General features: G+C 39.5%; 1 protein-coding gene and 1 pseudogene across 15 annotated transcripts in view; one reads left to right on the plus strand and one right to left on the minus strand.

Annotated features, from left to right (window-relative positions):
- Positions 1–9434: 9434 nt before the first annotated feature.
- LOC306658236 (large ribosomal subunit protein eL42-like) lies at positions 9435–9775 on the minus strand (annotated as a pseudogene). The gene has a single exon. The product of its transcript is annotated as a large ribosomal subunit protein eL42-like (transcript).
- Positions 9776–10785: 1010 nt separating this feature from the next.
- Positions 10786–24753, plus strand: part of OSBPL9 (oxysterol binding protein like 9) — a gene marked incomplete at its 5' end in the record, with an annotated part of 149489 nt that continues 135521 nt past the window's right edge. For 12 of the 14 annotated variants that reach the window (XR_013766296.1, XR_013766297.1, XR_013766298.1 and 9 more), the window contains one exon: positions 10801–10950. Coding sequence is in view for 4 of the 14 variants with exons in the window: in XM_079154409.1 (XP_079010535.1) it covers positions 10840–10950 (111 nt within the window). Of the gene's footprint in view, positions 10951–24753 lie in introns of all 14 variants that reach the window. The other 2 variants (XM_079154410.1, XM_079154412.1) reach the window with 1 other exon arrangement.

The raw sequence follows: 24753 nt of genomic DNA on the forward strand, positions 1-24753 counted from the left end.
GGGCACTTTACTACAGAGCTATGTCCCCAGTCCTTTATATTTATTTTACTTTATTTTCAAATTTCAAGACAGAGTCTTGAAAAGTTGCTGAGGGTTATGCTAAGTTGCTGAGGCTGGACTCAAACTTGGGATTCTCCTGCTTCAGCCTCCTGACTTGATGGGATTACAGGCATGTGCCACCACGATAAGCTGTTAATGACATTCTAATTCATAAAGAAACAGTTCACGAAGAAGGAGTCATTTTAATTTCTTGCATTAGGCCTTGAAGCATTTTTTTCTAGACATCGACTCCCCCCAAATTCTCTCATTTTTTTCCTTTCTAATAGTTTGTACTTTCCCACCCTTACCTCCTCATCTTTTCTTCTTTACATGCTGCTGCCTTCTAGGGTTTTATCCTGAACCATATCCTCTGTCCACATTTCCTTAATAATCTCTGTGCCTTCAGATACCACCTATGGATTAAAACTCTCAAGTTTGTGATTCTAGTTCTAGCTTCTTTCCTGAACTCCAAATTAGTCCATCCACCTGCCTTTTCATCATCTATTTCCATCTAGATGTTCCACACACTTCAAATTCAACATGTTCATCATTACCTTTATCAGGGTCCTTGTAACTCCATTCCTTTTCCTATGTTCCCAGTCTAGAATGCAGCCCACATGATTCTTGCCTTTTCCTCAGCCCTTGAACACTTCTCTTTTCTTCCCTTTTTCTTTCTATCACCTACATTCCTGCTTTCTTGTTTTTTTTTTTTAACTAAAAAAAAATAGTTGTAGATGGAAATTATACCTTTATGTATTTTTATGTGGTGCTGAGGATCAAACTGAGTGCCTCACACGTGCTAGGCAAGCAGTCTACCAAGCTACAACCCCAGTCCCTGTGTTCCTGCTTTCATTTAGGCCTCATCATCTCTTACATGCTCTGGTCTTCCTGATGCCAGCATGGTATCCATACAGGTCACAGTGGATAGAATTGCTCATCTAAAACATACGTATCTAGGGGTTGGGAGTCTAGCTCAGTCCTAGCAGCCCTTGCCTAGCATGTGAGGGGAACTGGGTTCAATTCCCAGCCCCAAAGTCAAAATAAAACAAACAAAAAAAAATCTGACAATGTTGTATATTCTTGTCACAGTACATTGTGTGTGAACTCATGTTATATGGGGCTGGGAGTCAGTCTAGCTCAGTGGTAGAGCACTTACTTGCCTAGCATGTATGAGGCCCTGGGTTCCATCCCCAGTAATCTCCCCCACCGCCCCCCCCAAAAAAAAAAAAAAAAAAAAAAAGAAAGAATGGGGCTGGGGAGATAGCTCAGTTGGTAAAGTGCTTGCCTTGCAAGCATAAGGCCATGGGTTCGATTCCCAGCACCACAAAAAAAAAAAAAAAAAAAAAAAGGATGTTGTGAAATGATCATTATTGGTTTTGTTTGTAATTTGCTGTGGAACAGAGCAAAGGTAAGATTAGTTCTCTCTGGGTATGGGCCCAGAAAGCCTCAAAGAGGAAATGACATTTGTATTGGAACTTGAATAATCATAGTTTCCCCAGGCAGAAAATGAGGGGAAGGATATTACAGGAAGAAGGAACAATGGGAAAGAGGAGAGGAGTTCAGTTCAGATCAGTTTCACAAACCTCCTGCTATGTCCCAGGTAGTGCTTTTTCCTTGGGAATATAAAAGTAAAGAAGTCACTGACATCAAGGAGGAGAAGTCTAGGAAATGACTTTTTATTTGACCAAGATTTAAAGAGGAAGGTTGCTTGGGAGATTTAACCCACTCGTCTTTATTAGCTCCTCTAAGCCAATCCAAATAAATATAAAGTATAAATAAAGACTGTGTTTTCAAGATGATCCTGGTAGTGCATGCTGTATTCTCAGTGACTCAGTAGGCTGAGGTAGGAGGGTTGCAAGTTGGAGGACAACCTCAGCAACTTAGTGAGACTTTGTCTCAAAATGAAAAATATGAAGGGCTGGGGATGTGGCTCAGTGATAAAGCACCAACTCCCAGCACCAAAACAAAACAAAACTATCTTCAGGAAACCAGTTTCCCTAGTCTCACCTTGCCCTTTATTTGGAGTGTCTGCTGCTGCTAAGCAGACTGCCTGCTGCTTCCCTGTTTCATAGGGCCCCTATGCTAATCTTGAGGATGCACATGGAGTCCTCAAAGCAACCAAGTCAAGGGAGTGGTCTTTCAGACCCTGAGCAAGTAGATGCAAGAAGGAATCCCAGATTCTTTTAAAAGTTTGTTCAGGGTACAGGTGGGGCATGAAGGAATGGTCAATTCCAGCTGAAGGAGGACATTTGTGAATCCAATCTGAAGGAGGATGTTTAGTCCAGGGTAGCTTGGAATGTGGTTCTCCGAGGGGATGTTAGAAGGCAAGGGCAAAAGACCAGTTCCTTTTCTTTGCTTTCCTTAGAACACTGGTAGAGTCTAGATCTCCTCAAATATATTTTTTCTCCCTTTCCCAGCTCCTTTTTGCCTCATTTTCCTAAACTTGATCTCTCTCTCCTCTCTCTCTCTCTCTCTCTCTCTCTCTCTCTCTCTCATGCTAGAGGATTGGGTGGGAAAGAACCAGAACATGCTGTTTGTAGACAAAATAGGCTATGTCTTGTTTTCCTTTTTTCAAATTTAATCATTATCTGTTTCCTCTTTACCTAACCACCCAATAAAGGATAATCAAACTTTTTTAGGTTTCTATGTTTTCCCTTAAGAAGGCAGAATTCTGGAAATATTGTTTTATTTCTTGGCCAACAAATGCCAATTAAACAAGATGACAATAACAACAATAACAAAAAGCAGTTGGTGGGAAGTTAGGAAGAGAAGGCAACAAACCACCACCAACAGAATGCATTATGAAATAATTTTCACCTACACTCCCAGCTGTAGAAAAGTTGGATGGAAATCAGTTTTACTAGAAACTAAAAAACAAAAACCAAAACACAGCAACAAACCAGGCATGGTGGCACACTCCTTTAATTCCAGCAATTCAGGAAGTGGAGGTAGGAGGATTGCAAGTTTGAGGCCAACCTCAGCAATTTAGCAATAACCTGTTTCACAATAAAAAACAAAAAGGGTTGAATATGTAGCTCAGTGATTGAGCACCCCTGGGTGCTCAGCAACTTAGTGAAACCAAATAAAATAAAAAATAAAAAGGACGGGGGATTAACTATGGTAAAGTATCCCCAGGTTCAATCCCTAGTACCAACTCTCCCCAAAACAACAATAGCAACAACAACAAAAAAAAACCCAACCTAACAAACTTGGTTATCTAAACAATTATCCAGTTATACAAGTTAGAAACCTTGGTATTATCTCTGACTCTTCATTTATAACCTTCTTATTTAATTCCATTACTTAGTGAGTTTTCAAATTTAAAAAAAATATCTTTTAGTTGCAACATTTATTTTATTTATCTTTATGTGGTGCTGAGAATCGAACCTAGTGCCTCGCATGTGCTAAGCAAGCGCTCTGCTTCTGAACCACAATCCCAGTCCTCAGTTTTTTTTTTTTTTTTTTTTTTTTTTTTTTTTTTTTTTAAATACTGGGAATTTAACCCAGGGGTGTTTTACACTCCGAGTTCTTTTACTTTTTATTTTCAAGACAAAGTCTTGCTAAGTTGCTGAGGGTCTCACTGAGTTCCTGAGGCTGGCCTCAAACTTGCAGTCCTCTTGCCTCAGTCTCCAAAATCCCTGGGATTATAGGCATGTGCCAAAGTGCTAGGATAGTTTTAAAATCTTATCTCTAAAATGTTTCTGAATAAATGTACGGTACAGTTATCTTTCCCATTATTGATCCCTGTTCTCGTTGTCCAAGCTTAGACCCTTTTGATTGCTTGCTTGGTTTTATAAAAGTCTCTTTGTCTTCTTGTCTCCAACCTTACCCCTCTGTCATCGGTTTTCTGCCAGGATAATCTTTGGTTGGGAGTATAGCTCAGGGGTAGAATGTGTGTCTAGTATGCACCAGGCCTTGGACTCCATTCCCAGAACCAAAAAAAGAAAGAAAAATCATGCCTTTAACATTTATTGATATTCTAAGTGGCAGGATGAATTAGTCCCAAATCCTGTCCTTGATAAGTTTATGATGTTAATAGTTAACACCATCTCCACCTCTTGGCTCTGAGTCTAGTCTTTTTCCACTTACTTCAGCTGCCACTTCATTCCATGCAAGGACAGTCACTGAGGAATGTAGGAATGACAGCCAATGTGTTTCTACCAGGTTTAATTTTAGCAGATGATCTAAAGCATGTTGTTTGACACTGTGTAAAATGTAGACGAAGTGCTGTGGAAATGGACATGATCTTAGGAGTTAAGAACTGCCCTTGCTCCTAACTCTTCCTGATGACTGATGTTGTGACATTTGAAACAGTCTGTTGATGCCTGGTGTCAAAACTGACTTAGAAGTAGGTAATGCTGTCTATATCATGTTAAAGACATTTATTTACACATAGACAATGCAAATTCAGCTTGCAGCTGGGGTGAAATGAATCTGGGGTAGAAAACCTAGATTCTAATTCTGATTCTGTTGTTCACTAGTTGTGTGAATTTGGGCAAGCTACTTGATAACTTTTTGTTGTTGTTGTTGTTTTTGTGGACACAAGGGTGCTTTACTACTGAGTTCTATCCCCAGTCCTTTTTTAATCTATAGATTTTTGAGACAGGGTCTCGCTAAATTGCTGAAGTTGACCTCAAATTTGTGATCCTCCTGCCTGAAATTCCTGAGTCTTTAGGATTACAGGTGTGTATCACTGTGCCTAGCATAACTTTGTATTCCAGCAATCTCATCTGTAAAATGGATGTAATAATATAAATATTGAAGGATTATGATGGGGATTGAAGGAGAAAATATAGATGATAGTGCTTAGCAAAGTCCTTGAAACTTAGGCAAGTTTCAATGGAGCACATAATTCAAATCAAACAATAATATTAAGCACCTTCTGTGTGCTAGGCACTGGGCTGGTTTCTAGGGATGCAGATAGTAAGACCTGATTTCTGCTCTTAGAGGCTAAGAGAGTAATAGTAATGGTAATTAACACTATGTAAATCTTTAATTTAAACTGAATCATGATATTTCAAGATCATCACACTTTGGTTACTTCAAAAACATCAACAGGAGGGTTTTTGTTGATTAGTTTTTGGAACATCAATTTTTTTTTTTAGTTCAAAGGTTTCATGTATTTAGTACTGAACCAACTAACCCAGTACTATAGCACTGTCATAGCTAAAGAAAGATCAGATTCCTGGTTAAATATTCTAACTGTCCAGACAGTAGTGTCATTTTCAGCTTGATATGGTAAGATGACCATGACCTTGATACAGTATAAATATGTGTGCCATCTCATGTGCAATTTGCTATAGATCCAGGTTGATTTCCTCCCATGTATCCTCTTGGAGTTGTATCTGATTTTATTACCAGTTTTTATCCTAATCCATTGGTAAATGGAATGACTTTTGCTTTTGTTTCTTGACCAGGAATTGCTCCATCCTCAAAGCCCTGTGGCAAAGAACACAGTCAAGTGCATGCACCATGACGGTGGAGAAACAATAAAGCTGGAATATCAGTTTTCATGAGAAATGTTGAATATGTTTTGGGGGAGGCCACGCAGCATAGTGAAAGGTCAGATATGTTTCGATGGACTCAGATACATGTCACTGAAAACTAACTAGGTAGCTAGGCAAGTGGGTTAATTTCTTTGAATCTTAGGTCCCTTATTTATTAGATGTTGAAACTTCTAGGCATGGTGGTACACACCTATAATCCCAGCAACTCAGGAGTCAGGAGGACATCAAGTGCCAGTCCAGTCTCAGTAATTTAGTGAGACGCTGTTTCCAAATAAAAAATTAAAGAAAAGGCTGGGGATGTAACTGAGTGGTAAAGCACCTATGGGTTCAAGCCTCAGTATTTAAAAAAAAAAAAAAAAAAAAAAAAGGAGACTGACTTCAAGGAGTATAGCAAAGATTAAATGTGATAAACTATTTAATACTTCTGGTGTAGTCCCTGGTACAGAGTAAACAAGTGGTGGAATTAATGAGAAAAATAAATCTGAAAGGAAAGAGGCTGGCTTTATATTATACTAAGTTGCATGAATGTTTTGTGCCTTTGGTTATCTAGGGCTTGTTCTCTACCAGGCATCGTATAAGCTTTTTACCCTTGTGAGTTCATTTAATCTTCCTAGCAGTCAGTTTGAAGGCAGTTACTATTGTTATTTGCATTTTAAAGATGTAAATCTGAGGGGAAACTGAGACACAGAGAAGTTAGAAAACTTGTCCAAATTCATGTAGCTACTAAGTCTTGGATATGGGGATGCAAACCCAGGTACAGTCAATCATGCAGCCTTTAACAACAAAGATACTATCTGAGCAGTGCATCTTTAGGCTATTTTGTCATTGTCCAAACATCAGAGAGTATATTTACACAAACCTAGATGGTATAACTTACTGTGCACCTAGGTTATACAGCATAGTCTATTTTAAAAACGTACATATAAACATACATATGGTAGGGGACAGACAGATGTGAGCAGTGGAAACATGAGGTTAAGGGAATCATTCTATAAACTGGGCCTATTGTGCTGACCCCTGCATTTTCACCTCTGAAAAGCAATTTACCTGCTGGTCTGCTTGACTGAAGTCCACAGGATGCTACATTCCTTAGCAAATTACTTGTTATCTGTAGAAGAAATACAGGCCCCAAAATGCTGATAAGAAGAGCACAAGTTACCTTGAGCAGGGGCAAGGAGGGGTGTACTTTTGTGACCCTTACACAGACGATCCTGAAACTCAAGGAGATAAGGCTAATTCCCCCTAACCATAAAATCTGTAAGGATGGGCTCCAATTAGAACTGGTCAACATGGGCCAGTTACCTGAGTTGTAATGGTAGGGGGGACTTGAAAGTCTGATGTCACCCTGCTGTCAGTCGAAAGTCAAGAGGTGGAGCCAGGTGTGTGCATGCCTGTAATCCTAGTGACTCAGGAGGCTGAGGCAGGAGGATTGCAAGTTCAAAGCCAGCCTCAGCAACTTAGTGAGGCCCTAAGCAACTTAGCAAGACCTTGTCTCTAAAATGAAATATAAAAGAAGGACTGGATATGTACTTCAGTGGTTAAGCACCCCTGAGTTTAATCCAGGGGTTCCCCACCGCGCTAAAAAAAAAGTCAAGAGGTGGACGCTCTGGAAAATTCCCTGAGACTCCCAATAAAACTGGAGTGCAGGAGAGGAATGCTGTCCTCCTCTCTGAGAGGACCCTAACCCTTGAGAGTGTCCCCTTTTCTCCTTTCCTATCCCTTCTAAAAACTCATGCCCGTTACTCTGAGTGACATGTTTGAAATCTTTCTGATTTGATCACAACAATGGGGGTTTCAAAGGGGACCTTCATACTACCTCAGTTTCCTGGAAGTCCCCAGCCCTTTAACACACACACACACACACACACACACACACACACACACACACAAACATATATAATTTTTACTTTAAAAAACTTTTTCATTAAAAATGAAGTCACAAGCTGTGTATTGTGGCATATACCTGTAATCTTTTTGGAGGTTGAGGCAGGAGGATTTCAAATTCAAGGCAAGTCTTAGCAACTTAGTGAGATCCTGTCTCAAAATAAAAAAAAAAAATAAAAATGCTAGTGCTATAGCTCAGTAGTAGAGCACTTCTGGGTTCAATCCCTAGTACCAAAAAAAAAAAAAAAAAAAAAAAAAAAAAGAATTCACAGGGGGCTTGGGTTATAGGTCAGTTGTAGACTACTTGCCTAGCATAGGTGAGGCCCTGGGTTCAATCCTGAGCAGCACATAAAAATAAATAAAATAAAAGTTAAATTATTTTTAAAAAATGGAGACACAAATACAATTAGCCTAGGCTCACACAGGATCGGGATTACCAATATTACTGCTTTCCACCTCCATGTCTTGTCTCACTGAAATGATAACACATATGGAAATGTCATCTCCTCTGATAGCTTTGTCTTCTGGAATATCTTCTAAAGGAACTGCTGAGGCTGTTTTACACTTACTTTTCTTTTTTTTAAAATAAGTAGGAATATACTGTATTTTTTCTTTTTTTGTGTTACTGGGAATTGAACCCAGGGAAACTTTACCACTGAGTTATGTCCCTGTCTCCACAACTTAGTGAGACCCTGTCTTAAAATAAAAAATAAAAAGGACTGAGGGAAGGGCTGGGGTTGTGGTTCAGTGGTGGAGTGCTTGCCTAGCACATATGAGGCACTGGGTTTGATTCTCAGCACCACATAAAAATAAAGTATTGCGTCCATCTAAACTAAAATAATAATAATAATAATAATAATAATAAAAATAATAAAAGGACTAGGGGACGTAGCTCAGTGCTAAAGCATCCCTGAGTTCAATTCCCAGTATAGAACCAAAAACAAAAACAAAAACAAAAACAAAAAAAAAAGCAAAGACTAGAGTCAAACTTGCAATTCTCTGATCCTCTTCCTTAGGCTCTGGAATTGCTGGATTACAGGCATGTGTCACTGCACCCTGCTTAGAGTCCACAATCTTTATTAAACATTAAGAAGCTTATTCGTGGGCTGGGAATATAGCTCAGTTCGTAGGGTGCTTGCCCAGCACTGAAAAAAAAAAAAAAAAAAAAAAAAAAAAGAAGAAAAGAAAAAGAATAAAGAAGTTTATTTATTTCCCTATCATCTAACTCCAGACCCCACTGACATCTTTCTCTGCTCTCCCTCTTATTACTACAGATGAAATAGCTCTGCTCCTATCAAAGATCAACTCTTTCACTGGGCTTGGGGGCTTAACCTTACCAAGAGCTCTACTACTGCTATTCTCTCCTTTCTCTAGGATGTCCCCAGTATTTCCCTCCTCTAGAAATCAGCAAAATAGCACTGTCTAGTACTTTCACTCAAGACAGAAACACAAGAAAACAAAGGAACCCCTCTCTTAACCTCCCCTCCTCTTCTAGATAATGCCTCACTTCTCAGTTCCCTTTCTAGTTCTTTCCATTGGTATTTGTGGGGCTGGGTTTTTCATATCCTTGGACATCTGTTTAGATGCCACTTCCTGACAGGCCTGACTTGACCATCTAGAATAAAGTACCCACCAACTGACTTTCTTTTTCATCAGTTTATTAAGTTCTCTGGCAAGGGTTTATCCATATATCCTGCTCTGGTAACCCCAACAAGTTGGAGGCTATGGCAAGAAGATTGTGAGTTGAAGGCCAGCCTAGACAATTTAGCAAGAACCTGTCTCAAAAAATGAACATACAAAAGTGTCAGAATTGAATTATTTTCTTGTTTAGTGTTTATTTCCATCACAGAATATACTTTTTTTTTTTTTTTGGTACAGGGGTTGAACCCAGGGGTGCTTAACCCTGAGCCACATCCCCAGCCCTTTTTATTTTTATTTATTTATTTATTTATTAAGTGAAGATAACCTCAACATTTTATTATCTTCATAACAAAACAATGAAGCTTAGAACTGGATCAATTGGTCCTTTCTCTTCTTGTCTCCTCACAGTTCAAAATGCTTGCATCTCTTAATAGCCAACATTCTTTTAGATCTGCAGCTAGGCTCAACGCACTCAAGCCTCAGCACAATCTTCTTTGTAGTTTTAGCTTTTTTCCTGAAAATAGGCTTAGTCTGCCGACCATAGCCACTTGTTTCCTGTCATACGCCGTTTTCCCGGTGCATACAGAGAATCCTTGTCCTTCTTGTATTGTGTCGACTTTATGGGGTTAGTGTTTGCCACACTTCATACAGAATGTCTGGTGGGTCTTAAGAATGTTCACCATGTTTGCGGAAGCGTTATCGGCAAGGAAAGAAAGCTCTTTTTATTTTGAGATAGTCTCCCTAAGTTGCTTAGGACCTAATCTAAATTGCTGAGCCTGACCTCGAGCTTGTGATTCTCCTGCTTCAGCCTTCCAAACTGCTAGGATTACAGGCCTGTATCAACACATCCAGCTACAGAATGTGATCTCTTAAAGAGCTCTCATTCACTGTTGCATTCTCGGGAACTCCGACCGTGCCTGGATATAGTATGCGGTCCATAAGTACATATATTGCCCTCCTAGGCTGCAAGTGATCTACCCTTACTTCTCTAGCCTATCGTCCTACCACTTTCTATCTGGCTTACTGTTACTGTAACACTGAGCTTCTTGCATTCCTAACATCTGTCTTTGCCCTTACAGTTCCTTCAGCTTGAAAGTCTCTTTCCCCAGGTTCCCTCCTCCTTCACTTTCTTTGCTTTGGTCAAAAGTTACCTTCTCTTTCAGGCCTTCCCTGTTTAAGAATCTAAAAAGGCAACACCAACTTTACTTCTTTCCTGGCTTAATTATTTTCCAGGGCACTTACCAATTTTCAATATATTATTTACTATTTTTTATTGTCTGTTCCCGCCTTCCCCACCCTACATGAAGGTTCTGGTATATACTCAAAGCCCACAAGAAAGCCTAGTGCAAAGATAATAAAAGTCTTCTTAGAAGTGGGGCGGGGGGAAACAATAAATGTTTATTAAATGAATGGGATTTGTGGAAAAAAATGCTTAAAATGTCAGATGCGAAGTCTTACAGTATCATCGGGGCTTATTATTTTTTATTCCTTAGGTGAACAAATAATCCTAACAGCAGTATTCACGGTTGCATTCTTGCTGCCTGGCACTGAGCCCTGCACACAATAGTCGCCCTGAGAATGCGATTGACAGTGATTGCTGGGGGCTGGGGTCCGTGGGCCCACCTACAGGAGCCGTCGCTGGCCCCGCCCCAGCCCCGCCCGGCCCCGCCCCGGCCCCGCCTAGGCCAGCGGAGGCCCCGCCCCCGCAAGCTGAATGCCATATAGGCGAGTGACGTCAGGCCGTTTGTTGTCATTGGCGGCTCCCAAGATGGCGTCCATCGTGGAAGGGCCGCTGAGCAAATGGACTAACGTGATGAAGGGCTGGCAGTACCGTTGGTTCGTGCTGGACTACAACGCGGGGCTGTTGTCCTACTACACGGTGAGTCCTCGGCAGACAAAGCTCCGAGCGCCTCGGGGACCTTGCTTCCTGGGTGGAGGTGGGGCACCGGGACTTTGGGTAGCCGGGTTGAGGTTGCTAGGCTGGGGGTGCCGCCGTACGAGAGGGTTCCCTTGTGGGGGAGGGTTTTGCGTCCTGGATAGCCAATGAGGGTGAAGGAGATGTGGTTGCAGCCAATAAGCAGGCCCTAGCTGTCTGATTTATGGGTTGGGGGCGAGCCACGTTTTTTTGGGGGGGTCTGGTTTTAAGCAGGTGGTCGTGTCCCAAGCGGTTGTGAGCGGGTAAGGCTGGTCGTAGTTATTATTTAGAGGGTCCAGCCGTGCGGTCTGTGCCGCCTCCCTATGTTGTCATGTACTTAACACAGTACCCCCAGGCCCTGTAGACGGCCGCACCCCTTAGCTTCCCTCCGGGGAATGGAGAACTCTGCTTCCTTGCAGCGGTAGCCAGATGAACCTGGTCAGGTCCAGAGGTGACCCTCGGGCAAACCAGGGCGTCCAGAATTCCTTCTGTCTGTCCTGGTTGGGTGTGTTATTCAAGGTATGCACCTCACTTTTCAGCGGGAGACGAGCGTAACCCACGCCTTAACTTTTGAGAAGAGAGGATTTCCTTCGCGCCGTTCTCTCCTTAGCTGAGAGGTAGAAGGCATAGTGCGGTGTACCCTTGAAAGTTATATCCTGGGAAGGCTGAGTTGAGGGGTTTCACTGTCGTTAATTCGCAACAATGGCGGTGGGCAAGTAGACGAATTCTTTCGAATTTTGTTTTCTGACCACCCTTGCTACCCCCATAGCATTAGAGATGGAAGGTGGGTGGTATCAGAGAAAGAAATTACTTCCAAAGATATTTCTCTGAATGGTGTATAGTTAATAGCCAGCGAGAGGGAAGAAACCACTTAAAAGGACAAAATGTCTTGAAGATTTTAGAAAATAAGACGGGGAAAAATGAAATTATGGAAGAAGAGTTTAATGTTATTGAGAGAAATAGAAACATATTTACACATTCATTTAAAAAAAAATGAGTTCCTGCTATGTATGTTTCCAGCCAGCAAGAATCAATAATGATGAAGACATTCATTGTTTCTCAGGAGCTTTTATTCTAGTGGGTTCTTTAATTCATTTTGCTCTTAATAACGCTACAAGATAGGTATCATTCCTTATCCCTATTTAACATCCCCATTTTACAGTTTTGGAATCGGAGGCTGCAGTCTTAAGTAATTGCTCAAGTTCATATAGGCAGGCAGTAAGTGGTAGAATCAAGATGCCAAATTGTTGGCTTTCTAGTGGTTTCTATTAAACTTCACTTTCACTACAGAAAGGAAAAATGTGAAAGCTCTAAGTTATTAAGGCAAAACCGCAAAAGTGAAAGTATTACTTTTCATCATTTAACTATCAGTTTCCTTTCTCTACATCACTCTTTAAAAGTCAGTACTAAACCTTAATGAGTCTTAAACATGTTTTTCACCCAAGATTATCTTTATGTAGGAATGGAAGAGAAGCAACTGAACACTATATCCTGAAAACTCTGAAATTATGAAATCCCATGAGTTAGATAAATGAAGAGTAATATTTTGTTTCAGTAAGTGTGAATCAGAAAATCCCATGGAACCTATCCAACCTATTCAGGCTAGAGTAACTCCAGTGAGTGGCACTATGGAATTAAGTTACTTTACAAGTCTGGATTTAGGGCCTTGTAGAAGAGGTCTCAAGCTCTAGTTCTTGGGAGCTACTAGCCTAGATATAATGTTCCTTTTCCCTGTTCTCTTACTTTAGTGTATGTTCTTTTTCTGCCTCCTTTTGGTTTTTGAATTCTTGGACAAATATCTCTATCTTATTGGCTAAATACAGGTTTTTATTCATATACGTCTTTTTCTTCATCCTTAATACACTTATCCTCCCTTCTGAGACTAGATTCTATGCAACATTATCCTTGCCAGAGGAAGGAGGTATCATATTTCTTACTAATGGCCTTTTAGAAGTTTTGTCCCCTAGTTCTTTTTTTTTTTTTTTCCAGTACTGGGAATGGAACCTAGGGGCATGTTACCCCTAAGCTACATCCTCTGAAGTCCCTGGGAGTACAGGAATGCACCACCACACCTGGGTCCCTTAGTTCTTTGGTGTTAAAGTATTTGCTTGCAGAGTAATGTACCATCTGTGACACTAAAATGCTCCACAATCCCCAATTAGAGGCATTTCAGTAAAAGATGAGAAAAGGATAGGTATTCACTGGAAAAGCAGGAGATACATTTAATGTTGATGATGAATTCTGTACACTTGGACATTCTTTCAGTATATTTGGATTCTGAAGGATTTGAGGGTACATATTAATGATTTGCATGTGGCTGATAGATTGAAATTGTATTTTCTAGAAAGAATATATGAATTTGCTGTACAGTATTTTAAGCAGGGGAGTACATAGCAAGTCACTTTATTTCTTGTTTCCAAAATCACTTGCGCTCTAATCTGACTCTGGTTCTTCACGTGTTCTAGGGTATCCCTGATAACTCTGAACTAAACTATATTGACCTTATTTTAGAGTCAGCCTGTACTGATAATTGATATTGAGATAATTTCAGGATTGGGTTAGGATCATTGGGATTGCTGTGAACTGAATAGAGTCCCCCAGGCCTTTCTTCATCCTGGATCTTCACTATACTTCAGCAAACTCCTGGATGGAATATTTTCTTTTATTTCTTAATTTCTTTTGTTTTTATAATCTTGAAAAAATTTTTTTTTTTCTGATGCTAGAGATTGAACTCAGGGCCTCGTACATGCTAGGCAAACTTTCTATTACTGAACTACATTCCCAGCCCAATACTTTGTTTTTGAAAAAGAGCTTCCATGTTTTAGTTAAACTTAATATACTGTAGTTCATTCAGCAAGCATTTATTTAGGGCTGACTTTGAAATAGGCATTGTACTATCTATGTTGGGACTGTAAACATGAAGGAGAGATAATTCCTTTATTTAGGAACTTACAGTGTAGCAGAGTAGACCCTTAGACATAATTTCAAAACAATATGACAACTTTTACAATAGAACTATGAAGAATGTTATGAGAACATTGCTTAGAAAAGGCTGGAGACATTTGGGTTGACTTAATAGAGGAAGACAGAAGAGGAGTATTTCAGGTAATGGGAAAACATGCATATGCTGGGAAGCTTGAGAACATAAGGTGCATTAGGAGGGTTTTGAGAATTTCTTTTTTTCAAGGTGAAGTAGGATAGAAGAGGCTAGACACCAGAGGAATTTTCAGGAAGCAGGTTTATTGGCTGCAGCTGGCCAGTCTAGCCGAAACATTCTCTGGAAAGAGATTTTGGAAATTTTTTGAATTTTATACCCAGTGGCTGGGAGCTTAGAGGGTCACATGACAAGTGCTCTCTGTTCCCTCCCCTAGACCAGACATAGGTTTCACAAGTTTTTTTTTTTTTTAATCAAGAAAAAGAGATGATATTGTTTTGTACAACAAGCTTGCAGAGCACTGAGCATGGTGGTTCACGCCTGTAATCCCAGTGGCTCAACTCAGGAGGCTGAGGCAGGAGGATCTTGAGTTCAAAGCCAGCCTCAGCAGTGGTGAGCTGCTAAACAACTCAGTGAGACCCTGTCTGAAATAAAATACAATAGAACTGGGGATGTGGCTCAGTGGTTGAGCACCCAAGTTCAATTCCTGGTAAATCCCCCCACCCCCCCAAAAAAAAGCTTGCAGACTCTACTCTGTCATATTTTTTGTGTATAAACCTGGCATTTTCAAGAAAGAGGAAGCTTTAAACCACAATACCTTCTGCAAACATCCTGCCTGCTGATACTCATTGTAAAAATCTTTCTGATGAGAGGACAAATTTAATTATGGCAAGGGTCTTCTCAGTGGGGGAGGTCTCTGGCCTGCTTCAGTAGTACTAAGATTGAACCCAGGGCAAGGGTTACACCACTAAGCTATATCCCCAGCCCCCCCACTTTTTTTGGGTGGAGGGGAGTACTGGGATTGAACCCAGGAACACTTTACCACTGAGTTACATCCTCTGCCCTTTTTATTTTTTATTTTGAGACAGGGTCTCACTCAGTTGCCTAGGGCCTTGCTAAATTGCTGAGGCTGGCTTCAAACTTGTGATTGTCCTACCTCAATCTCCTGAGTCTCTGGGATTATAGGTGTAACACAACCCTTTATGTTTATGTTGCAAAAAAAAATGTGTATTTAGAATTAGGTAGCCAGACTCTGTTTGAATGATTGCAATTTTGTTGACAGTGGCCAAAGCGTCATAATCGGAAGTCAGTTGAACATATACTTTCTTCACTCCATTGGGCCTGATCAGGGTGTTGACCTTGGCCATATCAGTGATAAAGAGTTTCTTCCTTTCTTTCTTTTATTTTTTTATCTTTGGTACTGGGGAGTAAGTCCAGGGGTGTTTAACCACTGAGCCACATCCTCAGCCCTTTGGTATTTTATTCAGAGATAGGGTCTGAGTTACTTAGAGCCTTGATAAGTTGCTGAGGCTGGCTTTGAACTCAAGATCCTCCTGCCTCAGCCTCTGAAGGCACTGGGATTGCTGGCATGTGCCACCATGCCTGGCATTACAGAGCTTCTTTATAACCTGTTTGATCTAGTGCTTGTTGGTCTTGACATCCACAATGAACACAAGTGTGTTGTTATCTTCAGTCTTCTTCAGACTCAGTGGTTAAGGGGAACTTGACAGAATAGTGATCAAGCTTCTTTCTCCTGGGGGTGCTCTTCTGAGGATATTTGAGCTGCCTCTGGAGTCTTAATGTCTTGGACTGCTAAAAGTTAGGTGATGAGCAGATCTTTCTGTGGCTGTGGATGCCTTTCAACACTGCTTCTTGGCTTTCAGAGATTTTTCTTTGGCTTTGGCCTTGGGAGGATCAGGAGCTTCCTTCTTCGCTTTCCATGCCATATTGATGAAAAGGCTCCCCAGCCCTTTTTTGGTATTTTTATTTTGTGATAGGATCTCACTATGTTACCCAGGTTGGCTTCTAACTCGCTAGCTCCTGCCACAATCTCCTGAATAACTGGGGATTTTGAGAAATTCTAAGCAACTCTAATAGAAAGCGAGATTGAATTCAGAAGGTATTTGGAGCTACAGGTTAGACTTGGAGTTAAAGATATGTTGGATTATAGCACAGAATTGGTTATTTGAAAATTTATTTTTAGATGAAATGCCCAGGGAGAGCTAAGAATATAAATTTAGGAGCATTGTGTGAATAGTGAACTGTTAATGTAAATCATGATCACAAAGGAAAATGAGAAAGGAAAGAAAATTGGAGTAGGTGAGAAGATATTCAAGGGGTTGGAAGGTTAGAAAGTTTGTGCATTTTGTTAATTTATCAAATGGGTATCGAGTACCTACTATATGCCCTACATTTTGCTAGGAAATGGATTTAAAGTAGGAAGTAAAATGGAAATCAACCATACTTATGATACTTCAAGCGTGTTGGGGGTACAGCAAGTGAACTGTGACAGGAAGCAGTGTTGGAGGGAGCATGTGACTCCTAGAAGACACAGACTTGTTTTGACCTGAATGAAGTAGAGAGTTTAGGCATGTGTGCAGAGAGGGAAAAGTGCTTGAGAGAAAGGGAATAAATGTTTCTAGAGGAGACAGGATTAAGGAACTTGCCAGTCTTGAACTTGAGCTATGAAGTAGGCAGTAGTGGGAGATAAGCTGGAGAACTAAGCAGTGGGGCAGATAATAAAAGGCTTTTTTTTGGCAAACTCTGCTGAGAAATTTGAACTTTATCTTTAGGGTAGTAGAGCATCATATTGGAGTTGCAAGCACTTTTATTATTAAAAAAACTTACTTCAGAGAATTTCAACTGTACATAAAAGTAAAGAGGATAGAAAAATGAATTTCTGTCATCCAGCTTGTACAATTGTCAACATAAGGCCGATCTTGTTTTATTAATATTCTTTTTAGCTCCTTCTTCCTCCCTTAGATTATTTAAAAGCAGTTCCTAAATACCTTATTACTGCATTTCATTTGTGAATATTTCAGTATGTGTTACTCAAAGTTAAGATTTTTGTCTTTTTTGGAGTTAATGAGGATTAAACCCAGGTTCTTGTGCATGCTGGGCAAGCCTTCTGCTGCTGATCTATATCACAGCCCCAAAGTTAGCATTTTTTAACATTTAAAAAATGTTATCAAAATACCTTCATTACAGTAAAATAGTAATACTAATTTATTAATACCAAATATCTAGTCTGTTCTGTTTCCTTGATTATCTCAAACCCTTATCAATTGGTTGGAGTTAGGATTCCAAACGAGATCTACCTTTAAAAGTCCTGAATATCTTTTTTTAAAATAATTTTTTAGTTGTAGGTGGGCACAATACCTTTATTTTATTTATTTATTTTTATGTGGTACTGAGGATAGAACCCAGTGCCTCTACTTGCTAGGCAAGTGCTGTACCACTGAGCTACAACTCCAGCCCCCTGAATACCTTTTATTATATAGATCTTCTCTCCCTCCTTTTTTCTTTGCCATTTATTTGTTTAAGAAACCAGGTCATTTGCTCTGTTGAATTTTCCACATTTTGCATTTTGTTGGAGGCATCCTTTAGGTATGTTTAAACATGTTCCTTTGTCCTCTTTATTTCCTACAAACTGATACTTTAAGTGAGAAGCTTAATCAGATTAGTTTTCTTTTTCTCTTGAGCAAAAATACCTCATAGTGGAACCTATTGAATCAAGAGGCATAGGATAACTGGTTTTCTCTCTATGATGTTAAAATTGTTCAGTAGGTTTAGGTAAAAAGTGTATTTTTATTTTTTTATTTTTTATACTGGGGATTGAACCCAGAAGCACTTTATCACTGAGCTACAGCCCCAGCTCTTTTTAACTTGTTATTTTGAGACAGGCTTAGGGCCTTGCTAAATTTCTGAGGCTGGCCTTGAACTTGCAATCTTCCTACCTTAGTCTCCTGAGTCACTGGGATTATGGGCAAAATGTGTATTTTTTAAAGCATGCTGTGGTTACTGAGGAGATTGGTTTTGACAGGACTTCGTGATTGAATGTGAGTGAAAGGGCAAGAAGAAGCTGATGACATCCAAGTTTTTGGTTTGAGTTGGATGAATGATAATAGGGAAGATAAAAACAGGTTCTGGGAGAAAGGCAATTGCTTTTATACATGTTGAAATTGAAGTAAAGATGTATTAATAGTTTGGAGTTAATACAAAAATCTGGGCTACAGATAAATATTAGTTTTTTATGTATGAGTAGTTGAGAGAGTGACCGAGAAGAATAGATCTTTGGTTACAACACTGAAAAACACCATTGGATTAGTTATGTATTGCCAGGTAACAAATTCCTCTAAAACTTATTAACTGTAAACCACAAATATTTATTATCTCCTAGTTTCTTTGGGTCAGACTTGAATGGTTCAGGCTCAGGGTCTTATGAAATTACAGTCAAAACATTAGCCGGGGGCTGGGAATGTGGCTCAGTGGAAGAGTACTTGTCTAGTATAAAGGCTGAGTTTGATCCCACCCGCACCCTACCCCTGGCCAAAAAAACAAAAACAAAAACAAACAAACAAACAAAAAACACAAAACACGTTAGCCAGGATTTCAGTCATTTGAAAGGCTTGACCAGGGCAGGAAGAGCTGCTTCTAAGGTGATTCACACAGTTGTCACAAAGCCTGTTTCTTGCTGACTGTTGGAAGGTGGCCTTATTTCTCACCAGGTAGCTTCTCCATTAGGTTACTTCATGTCATCATGACAATCTGCTGCTGGCTTCACTGAGATAGAGTGATCCAAGTGAAAGCAAGGAGGATGACTTTTCATGACCTGTTCTCAGACCATCACTTTTGTCTTATTCTTTTTTTAGAAACTAGTCATTAAGTTCAGTTCATGTTCCTGTGGGTGGGACTTTTACATACTGGGCATATTGGGGGAGAACTAGGATTTTACCCCCGCCCCATTTTTTTCAGTATTGGAGCTTGAATTCAGGGGTGCTTTATCACTGAGCTACATCCTCAGGTCTTTTTAAAATTTTGAGACAGTGTCTAAGTTGCTGAGGGTATTGCTCAGTTGCTGAGGCTGACCTCAAACTTGTGATCCTCATAACTCAGCCTCCTAAATTGCTGGCGTTACAGGCATGTGCCCCTGTGCCCAGTTGTCTCTACCTTTTGAAAGAAGAAATTGTGGCATAATTGTAAACTACCAAAACCATATGTAAAGGATTATCATATGAGAAAAGCCCGAATAGGAGAATGAAAAGTGACATCCAGAGATATAAGAAAAAACTAGAAGAATGTGGTTGACATGGAAGTCAAGGTGGGAATAAGAAGTTGGCCTGAATACTGGTGAGAGGATAAGGGCTAATACATATCTACTGGATTAATCAACTTGGACATTGATGTCCTTAGTAAAAGCAGTTTGTGGGGAGGGTTGGGTATAGAAGGCAGTGGTTTGAAGAATAAATAGGAGGAAGAAGTAGACCAATGAATGTGGACTATTCAAGATGTTTCATGGCAAAAGGGGCAGAGAGAGAGGGGTATGGAATTGAGGGGAAGGGTTTTAAAGTTAGGAATATGCTTAAATGTTGTAGGGATAGGTTATAGCAGGATCCATGTTAAAAATGAGGGAACAGTCAGGACTTGAGAATAGTAAAGATTTAGAACAATGACTTTTCACCTGGAAAAAGGGATAACTAAAAAGTTTAAAGATTAAAAAGGTAGTATGAGGAACTAGTTTTGATTATAAAATACATTTGGTGTAAGTCATTGTACATAAATGTTTAACCCTTTTTCTTGATTTGCATTGTTTTTTGTAACATTTTTCAGAAAAGGTTAGGAACATGAATTAGTAGGTTACTTGTGCCACTCAAAAGTATTCTTTGTAAAAGTCATTAGAAAAATCACATTCTTTGCTGTTGCACACTGGAAGAGATTCATGATGACTTTGCATTTTAAAACCACTGCTAGTCAAAACACTTTTAGGTGTTATTTGGCAGTTTTTAGCACGTCTAGAAGATTTTTTGAAATCTAACATTTAATACTTGGATTTTAGGGTTTTGAAACATTTGAGTGTCTTGTAAATATGTGAAAGTAGTCTCAGATTCTTCTAGAAAGATGTCAGTGTCATTCCTATCAAATAATTAAAAGTAAATTTATACTTTTATAAGTAAACTATTCTTGAATGTATCAAATGTGATCTTTTTTTTTTTTTATATAGGGGATTGAACCTGGGGTGGTTAACCACTAAGCCACATTTCCAGCCCTTTATACATTTTTAAATTTTTAGACAGGGTCTCACTAAGTTACCTAGACCTTGATAAGTGACTGAGCTTTGCTTTGAACTTGGCTATTCACCTGCCCTCAGCCTCTGATCACTGGGATTACAGAAGTGTACCAACACACGCAAATGTGATTTTTTTTTTTTTTTTGAGATTATATACTTATTCAATTTGCTCACAAATAAAGTAGAAGTACTTTTTTGCCATTTCTTCCAAATATAAAAACAATATATGGTCATTGTAAAAAGAATTCAGAAAATAAAAGTTAAGAACATATTAAAAATCATGTTGCTAGATCCCATTCCAGCTTTCTTGGTCAGGCCTGTCTCTCCAAGGAACTCCACTTCCATGCTGAGGATGCAAGGTGGCTGGTGAACTTCTTGAGAGCCAGCTGAAGGAGAGTTAGGCTATGGCTGTTTGCCTCCGGTCCAACTGGAGGAGCTCTTCCTGTGAGTAAAGGTAGAAACTAAGGGACCATCCCAGCAGCTGCAGAAGCTCCTTTTGCTTTCGGGAATTCCCGCCTTCTGTCCCTGAACAGTACAGGTTGCTCCATCCTGCTCCATTGCAAATGCTATAATTTCATTATTAAGCTTATATGGTATGTTTTAAGGATTGAGTATCCCATGGTGGAAATGCTTGGGACCAGATTTCGGATTTCAGACTTTTTTGAAATTTTGGAGTATTTGTATCTATATCATGAGATATTTTGTGCGTAAAACTAATTTGTGGTTTATATACACTTTACACACATAGGCTGAAGGTAACTGAAACTTTTAGTGGGCCTGCATTTTGACTACATTCTGTCATATGTCAGGTGTGGAATTTTCTACTTGTAGAGTCCTTTTTGTGTTCAAAAAGTTTCAGCGTTTGGAACATTTTGGATTTCAGATTTTTGGTTAAGGATATTCAACCTCTGTACAAATCTGATAAAATAACTTTAGAATTGTAAAAGAATTTATTGCTGGACATAGTGGCATCCACTTGTAATCCCAGAGACTTGAAAGGCTGAGGCAGGAGAATTTCAAGTTCAAGACCAGCCTCAACCATTTAGTGAGGCCCTAAGGACTTAGTGAGACCCTGTCTCAGAATAAAGCATAAAAAAGGGCTGGGGGTGCGGTTCAGTGGTTAAGCAACCCTGGGTTCAATCCTCAGTACCTGCCCTCTTACCCCTGCACCCCTCCCCCCCAATTATATCTAAATTTAAATGCCCTGAAAAGAAAACAAAGGTGCCTGGGGTTGTGTGTGTGTGTGTGTGTGTGCGCGTGCGTGCGTGTGTGCATGTGTGTCTCTCCTCCCCTGACCTCCCCTCCCCTCTCTTCCTCTCTCCTTCCTTCCCCTCCCCTCCTTTCTTTCTATTTATATTGGTACTGGGGATCGAACTCAGGGGCACTCTATCATTGAGCTACATTCCCAGTCTGTTTTGTTTATGAATTTGAGATAGGGTCTCCTAAGATGATGAGGGTCTTGCTAAGTTGCTGACACTGGCTTTGAACTGGAGACCCTACTGTCTCAACCTCCCGAGTTGCTGGGATTATAGGACTGTGCCACTCTACCCGAGTATCTTTCATTTTCCTTGAATACTGCAGTCAGTCTTGATTTTTCCCTTTCCTAAAACTCCTAAGCCTAACTAATAATTCTTTTGGGTGTTTAATTATTTCATATGTTATAATTAACCAACCATATGTCTGGTACATTCTCAAACTGTACAACAGGTTTACAACCTTGGTGGCAGTTTGTCCTGAACATTATAATCTTCAAGCTCAACAATGTAGCACATTATTGTAGTGAATAGAATGTCCAAGGTCCTTCAAACTAGGCTCAGAGTTGAGATGCAGAAGGCCATTTGGAATTATAGTTTATATAGCCTTCTACATAATATACTTGCAGAATATACTAATAATATATACTAATAATTTCTAGACGATATGTATATTTCCATCATCTATGTAAAACCTGATTGAGATTATATAAATAGAAGTGACTTCTGATTAATTATCCAGAACCCGTAGAACTGTGTGGGATCTTTTGCTTAAATCAGACAAGCAGTCAGTTCTTGTTGCTGTTGAAAGTAGTTTTGTTGATGATAATAATTTTTCGAAAGATAAAAAGTAAAATTGTTAATCTTAGAGCCTGACTGAATGCCTGTAATCTTAGCTACTCAGGGAATCTCAAGTACATGGCCCGCCTTAAAATCCTGTTAAGATCCTGCCTTAAAATATAATACAATACAATGCAATACAATAAAAGATCGGGGAATATAGTTCAGAGGCAGAATGTTCCTGGGTTCAATCCCCAGTACCACCAAAATAGAATTGTTAATCTTAAATATGCCATTTCTATATGTGGCAATTGTTATGGGATCCGATTTTCCAATAGTTAGGTAATAGCTAATCCCAACCAGAACTGGAACAATATACAGTGATGTAGATTAAGGATTAAATTCCTTTTACTGCTAATAAAGAAAAACAAACATCCAGCCCAATCGTTTTCCTTCTTATTCATTCTGTTTTAAAGGATTACCTTCTTAGACTAGTTTAGACTTGCTTTAAAAAGGGGGAATTTTCTTTCTTTACAGAAATTAAGTTTACATGGTACATGGAATCATATTCAAGGAAAGTATTTTGAGATACATTTTTTTTTTCTATTCCCATACCATTTATTATAAAAATTCATTTTCTGGGCTGGGGCTGTGGCTCAGTGGTGGAGTGCTTGCCTCGCACTTGTGAGGCACTGGGTTTGATCCTCAGCACCACATAAAAATAAGTAAATAAAATAAATGTATTGTGTCTCTCTACAACTAAAAATATTAAAACAAACAAACAACCCAACAACTCATTTTCTGTTTCCTGGAGTTTTGTCCACATAACGCTCCTGGGCTAAGATTGTTCACTTCTCTCATTTCTTATTTTGTATTTTAGCAGTATTGTTACAGTACAGCTGGCAAATAAAATGCTGTGTGAAAATTTGCATGTCCTTCTGCAGCTCTCTTTACAATCTCCCAACCTTCCTCTTTTATTTTTAGTTGTTTTTTGTTGTTTAGTTGCAGATGGATAGGATACCTTTATCTTATTTGTTTATTTTATGTGGTGCTGAGGATTGAACCCAGTGTCTTATGCATGCTAGGCAAGCACTCTACCACTGAGCCACAACCCCAACCCCTGAAAAAAATATTTTTTAGAAACAGGAGATTAAGATCTACCATCCTCGCCTCTCTTCTTCAGGGTAGATAAACCTATTGAAAGTGTTTTCTGCCATGTATGTCTCTATTCATTCATCTTGCATTTACTCTATAGCAATTTTTCTCCTCTCTTTTTCTCTTCCCCTCCCTTCCTCCCCCCCACCCCCTCTCGGGATACTCTATCACTGAGCTATATCCTCAGCCCCTTTTAAGACCAGTCTCACTAAGTTGCCCTGGCTAGCCTTGAACTAGTGATCCTCCTACTTCAGACTCCCAACCAGCTGGTATTACACGTGCGTAGCCACTATGCCCAGCACTTCAGAAGTCTTTTTTAAGCTTCCTCATTTTATTGAAAATTCTTAGTTTTCAGTGATAACTTTTTTGCTAAACCTAGTGGATACCTCTTTACTCTTAATCTTAGAGCTGTTTCTGTAGTATATGATGATGGCTTACTCTTTCTTATAAAACTTTAAAACAACAGTTTTACTTTTCTTGAACAGATGACAACCTATTCTTAATTAAAGGGGAAAAATGCTTTGAACAATAGTGAAAGGTATATCTAGTAGAAGGAAGAAGCTAAAAGTTCTGCCAGGTATGGTGGCACTGCAATTCCAGTGACTTTGAAGGTTGAGGTAGGAGGATTGCAAGTTTGAGGCCAGCATGGGTCACTTAGCAAGACTCTGTCTTGAAATTTAAAAAAAAAAAAAAAAAAAAAAAAAAAAAGGACTGGGAATATAGCTCAGTGGTAGAGCAACCTTGGATTCAATCCCTAGTAATGGGCAGGGCGGGGGACAAAAGTTTTGCCTGAAATCTCACTGTCTTTGTTTTGAAGAATAGCTTTTCATCTGACTCTATGTTTAAATGCATGTGTGTATATATTTTAAATAAGTGGAATCATTTTATATTTGACATTCTATAACCTAAAAGCATCTTAAGATTTTTCTACATAATTTATTATACCATTTTATATTATAGTCAAGTGGGCAAAATGAACAAAGTATAACATTTTCCTTCAACCTTACTTAATTAGATCTCATTTATGTGGTTTGTTAGCCTTCCAACACTGTGATAAAACACCTGAGATAATCAACTTAAAGAAGGAAAGATATATTTTGGCTTATGGTTCTAAAGATTTCAGTCCATGGGGGTTGATTCGTTGCTTTGGGACTGTGGTGAGGAGGCAGTACATCAGGGCAGGGAGTGCATAGTGGAGCAAACTGCACATTCTCTTCAAGGGTGTGCCTGAATGACCCAACTTCCTTCCGGTAGTCCCCATCTCCTAAAGGTTCCTCTCAGTAGTGCTATAGGATGGTCACCAAGCCTCTAGCATATGAATCTTTGTGGGACATTTAAGATCCAAATCAGCTGGGAAT

The sequence above is a fragment of the Sciurus vulgaris genome (assembly GCF_902686455.1).
Source record: "Sciurus vulgaris genome assembly, chromosome: 1".
Classification (NCBI taxonomy): Eukaryota; Metazoa; Chordata; class Mammalia; order Rodentia; family Sciuridae; genus Sciurus; species Sciurus vulgaris.